Below are 8,504 nucleotides of genomic sequence, written 5' to 3'. Positions count from 1 at the left end.
TTGAAATACCCTACACAGACACCCTACAGCCAGCAACCCCCATTGGGGCACCCCCACCCCCTGGAGACAACCCCCCAGTGACAGACAGACCCACCCCCGCCCCTGCGTGCCCCACTGTGGAGCCCAGGAGCTGACAGGCGGCTGGGACTGGGGTTTCTTTTTTTTTCACCCACTCTTTGTTGTTTCAAAAAAAAGAAAAGAAAAAAAAAGTCTGTTTTGCCTCCCAGGCAATATTTCTGGAGCCAATCGGAATGCAGCATCCACCCTGGCCTCGCCATAATTAAAGGTTTTAAGCAGGCTGCCTGGGCTGGAGTGCCCTGCACACTTGCTTTGCAGCAGCCTGTGGAACTAGTCCTGTTCTCACACAGGAGGAGGAGGAGGCAGAGGGAGGAAGCTCCTGTAACCCTCTGGGGAGACATACGCACACACGTACCCCAGCAGCCCCTGTGCTCTAGTCACCCCCACGGCGGTCGTGGGGGGAGGGGGGGGCACCATGAGTGGATCCTTTGACAAGAAGATCACCAGCATCTTGACCGATATCTCCAGCTCCCTCAGCTGCCATGCGGCCTCTAAGGACTCCCCCACCTTGCCTGAGTCCTCCGTCACTGATCTGGGCTACTACAGCACCGCGCACAGCCAGCACGACTATTACCCCAGCCAGCCGTACAGCCAGCCAATGAACCACTACTCCTATCACCACCAGTTCAACCTCAATGGACTTGGAGGGGCCGGGACTTACTCCCCAAAATCTGAGTACTCCTACAGCACCTCGTACAGGCAGTACGGGCACTTCAGGGAGCAGCAGCTGCCAGCCCAGGAAACAGGTACAGAGCCCAGAGGAGGTGGGGAGCCTGTGTGTGGGTGGGGGGCTCTTAGAAGACAGTGTCAGCCTCCCCCCACAGCCTTAAAGGTGTTGGGAGGACAGCAGAGATCTTGGCAGTGTCACCCTTTTGCCGAGACGAGAAGTTGAATCTTTGGTGCCAGCAGACGTGGGGCTGGGGATCGGGGGGGAGGCAGGAAGTATTGGGGTTTGTTGGGTATCCAAGATTGTGGATCTAGGTCGAGATGCAAACTTCTCCTGCTCCAAGTGAGGAAGAGCTTTTCTTTTCCACCTCCCCCCTTCTCCCCCCATGCACATACTTCTCCTTTTGTTCAGGGGAAAATTCCTCCCGTTTTCTTTTTTCCCCTGTGTCACTGGGAGCTAGTTGCTCCTGACCCTGGAAATCATAACATCCTTCAGATCAAACCACCAGTGAAATAGGTGGAAACTGGGAATGATATTTTGGGGGCAGGGTGGGGAATGGATTTTGTCTGTCCAGCCCAGACTGGTGGGACAGTCAGACTATCCCATGTTAGGAATGAATAAGAAGGCAGTTGTTAGCTGGCAGCTTGGAGGTAGGGAGGTGGAGGTGGGTGAAAAAAATGGTTTATTTTGGAACTAATCAAACTTTTAAATCAGGTCTGAAACACTGGGGGACAGGGAGAGCAGGGAAGCATCAGACCTGACCCCACAAATACCAAAGAAAGGAATGGGAAGGGAGATTGAATTTTTTTTTTTTATTTCCTCTTATTGGCTAATTCCCCATTCTGGGAAGGCAGCAGGCAGTTGGGACCTGCCGGTGCCTGAGAGTCGGGCTGGTCACAGCCTTTTGTACTGGCTGGGAGGGGAAGAGAGGAGCCAGATGCGAGAACCAGTTGGTTTGGAGCAGATCAGAACCAGCTGGTGCGTTGCTCCCGCAGGGGAGCCAGCAGGCTGGGACAAGAGCAGGGACTGGAGAGCTAAGGGAAGTGGTTACCATCCAGAGACGTGGGAGAGAGAGGAAGAAAGACAGAGCAAGCCAGCAGAGGAGAGAAAGAGAGACAAACAAAAAGCCCCACAAGGGAGAGCCAGGCAGGGAAAGCAGGATGTGCCAGAGGAAGAGGGGGGGAGAGAAATGCCACAGGAGGAGAAACCCCTTCAAGGAGACTAAAGGCAGAGGCACCAGAGAGAGAATCCCCCACTTCTAAGCCCTCCCTGTGTGGCAATAATCCTTTAACCCGGGAAGTGGCTGTGATCCTTTAACCCAGGAAGTCTGTCCAGAGCCCTCTCCCTTCAGAGAGCCTCGCCCAGGCTCCCATCAGTCTACTGCCCCCCCACCGCAAGACAATCAGGACTTTTGATAGCTTGTGGCTTGGACATTTCTCTGGGCAATTTTTTCAGTTTGGGTTTTCCCCTCCACACCCAGCTAGGGCAGGAGAAACAGCCCAAAGCCCCCTGCTCCCAGCAGAACCTGACCGCTCTCCTTTTCCTCTCCAGTCTCCGTGAAGGAAGAACCAGAGCCGGAGGTGAGGATGGTCAACGGGAAACCCAAAAAGATCCGAAAGCCCAGAACCATCTACTCCAGCTACCAGCTGGCCGCGCTGCAGAGGCGGTTCCAGAAAGCCCAGTATCTGGCCTTGCCAGAAAGGGCAGAGCTGGCTGCTCAGCTGGGGCTGACTCAAACCCAGGTAACTTCACAAAGAACAAACAATTCCATTTACCTTCCCCTTCATGTGCCGGGAGGCGGGGAAGGAAGCGGGAGGAGGAGAAGGGAAGAGACAGAGCACTTGTTGCCAGTGCCGCACAGCCCCTGGGTTTAGTGGGCTGAGATGAAAGCGACGGCGCTTACACAACCAGACAGGGACCCAGCACCGAGGAGCCAGCTGTCTGGGATGGTGGGAACAAAACTGTGGGTTTTCCTCAGGTGCTTGGATGGGCTTCTTGGGTTCCTCTGGGGGGAGAGGATTCCCTCCCCCAGAGGGGCCCGTTCCTCCTCCCTGGCACCAGCCCAATTGCGCTGACTTCAGAGCTGCTCCAGACTAACTCCAGCTCTACCATGTGGCCCAGTGAGATTAAGATGGATTCCCCCTGCCTCCCCAGTCTTGGGAGGGATCTCTGCCTCCTTGCCCCAAAGTGAATCCATTCTGAATGTTTCGGGGAGGATCCCGAGCCCCCTGATACTGGCTTATAGGTCCTCGGGGCACCCGTCTGCCCAAGCCACGCTGGCCCATGGGGCTGGCATGGGTCAGGGCCACTGGTTTCTATCCCCAGAGGGTGATGCAGTCAGTGTCACTTGTACCAGCCTTGGATCCCCAGTCCAAATGCCCAGGTGCCCATCCCCAGCTGGGGCAGTTGTGAGTGGTCTTTGGTGCAAGTCCGGAGCACAGTCTAAACACTGCAGTGAGATGCCTGGAGCACTCTGCTCCTGTGCCCTGTGCCCCAGCCTCCCTGCAAATGTCCTCCCCTCTGTGGCTCTCCCCACTGGCATCCCAGCAGGGCTGTGAACCTGCAAAGCCAGTTAGGCTGTGGTGTGCTAAACCCTTCGCTTGACCTAGAAAAGCAGCGGGAACCCTCCCTCCCTCCCCTTCCGCTCCTTTCTGGAGCTTTCTGGGATGAGTTTAGTCGCCTCTTAGGAATCCAACGGCTAATTCAGACCAGAGAAGTAGAAGAGGGAGAAACAGCATCAACCGATGCTAAGAGCACATGGGCTGGTGGGTTTCCCATAGGGACAATCCAGGCCACCTCATCTAGACCTCCAAGCTCAGACCCCAGCGTTCCTCTCCCTAGACCCAGGTTTTACTTGCTGTCAGGCTCCAACCTTTACGTAGTCCTTTATTTGTTGGAAAGGACGAGCATTTCCTAAGTAAGAATCACTCGGCCACATGCAAAGAGAAAAGTGACTTTTTTCTAACCCTCTCCACAAAGGGCTATCCCCCACAGAGCCTGCTCTGTTTTGGGGGAGTAGAGGAATGGAGACTTATTTTGATCTGAACGCCGCAGTATCTAGGCGTGTATGAGGCTGCTCTAGGGAAGCTAATGACTAGGAAGGAGTCCAAGCTACTGCTCCCCACCTCTCCCTGGAGAGCTGAGATGGGTGTAACCCTTTCATGCCTCTCTCCACACCTGGAGCCCTCCCAGGTGGGGAGGCATTGCTGTCACAAGTGGCAGTCAAATGAAAGACCCAGTTCTCCCGCCCTACTGTGGGCTGGGTGTCCACTGGGGACAGCGGAGGCGTTTGAATGCATGAGGCAAGCCGGGACGGGTCCTTCAGGCCTGTAACCGCAGGCCTTCCACAGGCTGCAGTTTCATGGCCTACATCGAAATGGAGTCTCAGGCCATGAGCTGCCCGTCCTGAAGCAGCTGCTCTGTGCAGTAGGACAGCAGGATGGCTTCAGTCGAATGTGTTTAGCTCTAGTTTGTGGTGATTGCTATGCATTAGCTGCCATGGGCACAGGGTCCCTGAAGAGTCCTGAGCATGGCAGGAGTGGGATGGAGGGGTTTGGAGGGGAAAGATGTTTCTGTTCCTTTGTAGTCTCAGTATCATTAGGGATTCTGCTTTCTGAATAACATTTCGGCTCTTCCAAAAAGGAGCCTCATCACAGGATTTAGTGAGGGACACATGAAGCCCCTTCCCTGAGCCACAATGGGGTCTCAAGCCCTTAAAAAAATTGTTCTTCTTGGGATCGGGGAGGTTGGGGGTTAAAAACAGTAGCCTTAGTTTGCAGTCCGGTTTACCATGTTCTCCAGTGTACAAGACGCACATATACCTCTCAAAAATACAAAAGGATAACATAGTGGTGCTGGTGGTGGGGGAGAAGTGCTTAACTTAATTTAGTCTGAATTTTGGTCTGCTTTTTGGACCTCCTTTTTCAGGGTGGGTGGGGAGGACAGTTCTTACACATGGGAAAATATGGCAATACCAGTGTGCGTGTCTGTATGAGGGGGATTTAGAGGCTCTATGCTTTTTTTGGAGGGGTTGCATGCCATACATAAAAGAACCACACCTGTTTAAGATGAGCACCCCTGAGATAAGGGTCCTGAGTACTGCAAAGGTCCTATGGCATGACCATCCTCAAACATTCAAAATCCTTTGCTCAGAGCCTGGGAGCCTGTCTTAACTAGAGTAGGCACCCACCATGGCATCTGTCTGATGTCAGCCAAATCAAGGCCTGGTGACCCTGCCTGGGAGCCATTTTAATCACAGCCCTCCCAGCCAGGTGACACTGTAACAACAAGGACACTTATAAATGTCTGAGGGAGTTCGTCATCAGCTCGCAAAGCAACATCCTGTTTTGGTGACAACTGCCTCCTCCCTGACGCCCTCCCCCGCCCAGCTAAGAGGAGAGGCAAAGCTGCTGACATAGTAGCGTTTCTGTTCCCCCGTCCTTGCACGTGTCCTCAGGTTTCCTCTGCATTTTGCTGCTGCAGCGGGACAGCAAGAGTCACCTTTCCCTTCCTTCCTCCCCTCTTCCAGGTGAAAATCTGGTTCCAGAACCGGAGGTCCAAGTTCAAGAAGCTGTACAAGAATGGGGAGGTCCCCTTGGAGCACAGTCCCAACAACAGTGACTCCATGGCATGCAATTCGCCGCCTTCTCCTGCCATCTGGGACAATAACTCTCACAGTGGCTCTTCCAGCAGAAGCCAGCTCCCCCAGCCGCTTCCCTACAGCTCTTCCCCAAGCTACCTGGAGGAGCACAACCCCTGGTACCACCCACAGAACCTCAGCGGACCTCACTTACAACATCAGCTTCCGCCCACCAGCACTATGCATCATACTTCTCCGGGGCCGCCTCCCAATCCAGGGGCGGTGTACTAACCTCCGGCCTCCTCCGACTAGTGGAGCAAGAAAGGAAACAAGGACAGTGACACTCAGAACACTTGAGGGGGTTTCTTAACGTGTTCATTTCCAGGACAAGAGCAACACACAAACACCCCCCTCCCCCCGCCCCCATCTCAGGACCAACAGAACTGCAAAGGGTTAAAATGACAGGACGATGCAAAGTGAGAGAGGAGGGGAGGTAGGGGATTGGGGAAGGGGATAAAGATTAGGAATGGAGGAGTCCCTTTTAGCCACACCCCATCTCTACATGAGTCCCCCCCACACAGCACCTTCCCACCCACTGCCACCCCATGCCTTGCAGAGGACACCGAACGGGAAGGTTCTTCTTGCCTCCTGCTCTTTCTGCCAGAGATTTGCCTTTCATCTGGAAGGAGGCCAAGACGCACTCTGCACAACGCCTCTCTTCCAAGAACAACACGACTGTTTTTTTTACCTTCCCAAGCGAGCTGTTTGTGGGGTATCTCCTTGAGGACTCTGGAGGAACATCTGAGCTGGCAGGACTTTGCAACCACTCGTCTTCTTCCACAGCGGGGTAGGAGTTTTCTACTCACCCATGTGATAAAGAAAGAAAGAAAAATATAAATATATATAAAAATATATATTCCTTCCCATCAGTCCACCCACGCAAGGGTCAAAGTGGAGATGAAAGCACAGTTTAAGCTAAGAGGGAAAACAATTTGTAATAAGAGGTGCCACACTTTGTAGTCTTTAAAAAAAAACCCCTATATATGCTAAAGAACTAAAGTCAATTTTTAGATATGTCTAATGTATAGAACTGGATAGTATATAAACGTTAAATAACCTTACTGAAGGGAGCACGATTAAAAGGATGAAATTTCTAGTACTGGGGAGAGATCAGATTCAGAGCTTGATTTTACGAACTTAAGTGTTAATTCAGGATCACGCCAGATTACTCCTGGTCTATAGTGAGGAATTACAGTTTCCCTGGTCTGATCATTAGCTGGTGGAAGCTGCAGGACCAAAATCCCCGTACTGAAAGAGGGCCAGATTCTGACCTTGGTTATACCAGAGTTAGAAAACAGAAGTTTGACTTCCTTGGTTGGATTTGCAAATAGGGTAAATTCCCACTGAATTCCAAGGAAGCGGTTCTGATTTCTGCTCATTGAGAATCTGACCCTTTGTTAGGACTCTGGGGAAAATAGAGTGGTTATTTAAAATGCAAAATATATATATATTTTAATATTTAAAAGTGTGTTTCAGGAATGATTTAACTTATTTTAAACCAAAAGTAAGACTGCTACAGTTGTCAGTTTTCTAACAGTGCCCTCCACACAGGTCGTTTAAGCTAACGGCAAAAAGAATGCCTATTTTTAAATAAATCAATAACCCAACACCCCTCCAAAAACTGAAAAAAAAATCTCTTGGACATTTTTTAAAATAAGAATACTATTTTTTTTAAAAAGCTGCAGTTTTAAGAAGTGTTCTTATGTGTTGTATAGTCCCAGAGTTCTTATTTATGTCGCCTCATATAAATAAGGGCAGATAGGGGAACAAAAATGTACATAAGGTTCATTTGTATAAAGTTGAACAAAATAAGGTGGGGGTTTTGGGGGTTTTTTTTAACCTGGCTGTAAAATAAAAAATAAAGAAGAGCCCTGTATGCTCAGGGCTTTACTCTAAATTTCTTTCTGCTTTGTTAGTGGACAAAACTTTATATATAAATGTTAATAAAAATACTTAGAATTTCTGGCTGTCCACAACCCCATTTTTTTCCAAGTTGGTATGAAAAAGAAGAAAGGGGTGGAGAGGAGGTGGGAGTGGGGGAATAAGGTTCCAGCATGTAGAAAGATTTCTCATTGTCTGTGATGAAGTAGGGCTGTATATGAGTTCTGAACCAGCTTGCTACTGCGGCTTTAATACACTTTTATGTGGGAAGGGACTGGATTTGTGAGACTGATCCAGCTGCTGTTGGAGTCAGCAGAAGTCTGTGCTGGGGTTAGAGCAGGAGTGACTCGGAGGCATTTGGGGGTCTGTGTTATGTGGGAAGTCGGAGTAAAGCCCTTTCTGGTTTTAAAGCCAGTGAGCTCAGTCGTGGCTGGCCTGGGGAATGCCAGTGAGACATTCTTTGTGCTTAAACTTAGAAATATATGCACGTGCCCAACGAGCAGAAGGGCTGATCTCCCCCTCCTCCCCTCCAACTCCCTATCCCCAGAGACAGCAAAGGCAAACCCTCCGGGGCACAGCTGGAATGAACTGATAAATCAGCGAGATGGGAGCAGACATTCAGGAGGGAATGATCACAGAGCATGCAGTACCCCCCCACCCCATGGGAGGTGCCCCAGGGGCAGATTGCTGCATCCATCAGGGGTGTCACAGGGTGATGGCCAGGATTGACTAAGCATAGACAAGCTGAGACAGGGAACTCTGTCTCCTTCCACCTGGGCTGAGTCAGGTCTGGGGAACAGGACCCTGCTGCTCCTCAGCCCAGCACCTCTGGTTACCACTGTGCTGGCAGCACCCAGCCGTAAATGACGGTGCAGAGGCAAGACAGTGGAAGGCATCAGGCCTGGGCCCTGGACTCTCCAGGCAGGAGGCAGCGAACCGGTGCACAGTTGTACTTGGCCAAAAAGGCACTCTTTTCTCTCCTCCCCTGAAAGATGATGGCCCATCCTGGCCTTGATAGCTTATCTATGCCCTGGGTGCCCTTTGGCTGCCAGAATGGACTTGCCAGAGCCTTCACAACACAGCTTGTCATGTTTGCTGGGAAACTGGCTTGTAAGTGCTGCAATAAGAGCTGAGCATTTCAGAAAATCTGGCCCTTATTAAGGTCCCTCCAGCAAATCTGGCTCCACTGGTGGGTGCTACATCCCCGCAAGCCCAGCTCTCTGCTCTTTTGAGCTGCCG

The 8,504-nt window shown here is 51.4% G+C and overlaps 1 protein-coding gene across 1 annotated transcript; it reads left to right on the top strand.

Moving 5' to 3' along the window:
- The first annotated feature begins 326 nt into the window (after nucleotides 1–326).
- Nucleotides 327–7,341, top strand: DLX3 (distal-less homeobox 3). The gene is made up of 3 exons (XM_090041217.1): nucleotides 327–824; nucleotides 2,297–2,487; nucleotides 5,274–7,341. The coding sequence occupies exons 1-3, from the start codon at nucleotides 494–496 to the stop codon at nucleotides 5,613–5,615; spliced, it is 864 nt and encodes a 287-aa protein (XP_089897343.1). The 5' UTR covers nucleotides 327–493; the 3' UTR covers nucleotides 5,616–7,341.
- The last annotated feature ends 1,163 nt before the right edge of the window (nucleotides 7,342–8,504 follow it).

This window comes from Crocodylus siamensis, chromosome 4 (assembly GCF_052110815.1).
Source record: "Crocodylus siamensis isolate JL-2025a chromosome 4, ASM5211081v1, whole genome shotgun sequence".
In the NCBI taxonomy this organism is placed as follows: domain Eukaryota; kingdom Metazoa; phylum Chordata; order Crocodylia; family Crocodylidae; genus Crocodylus; species Crocodylus siamensis.
Note: the sequence above shows the minus strand (reverse complement) of the source record. Positions and strands in the feature narration are given on the sequence as shown.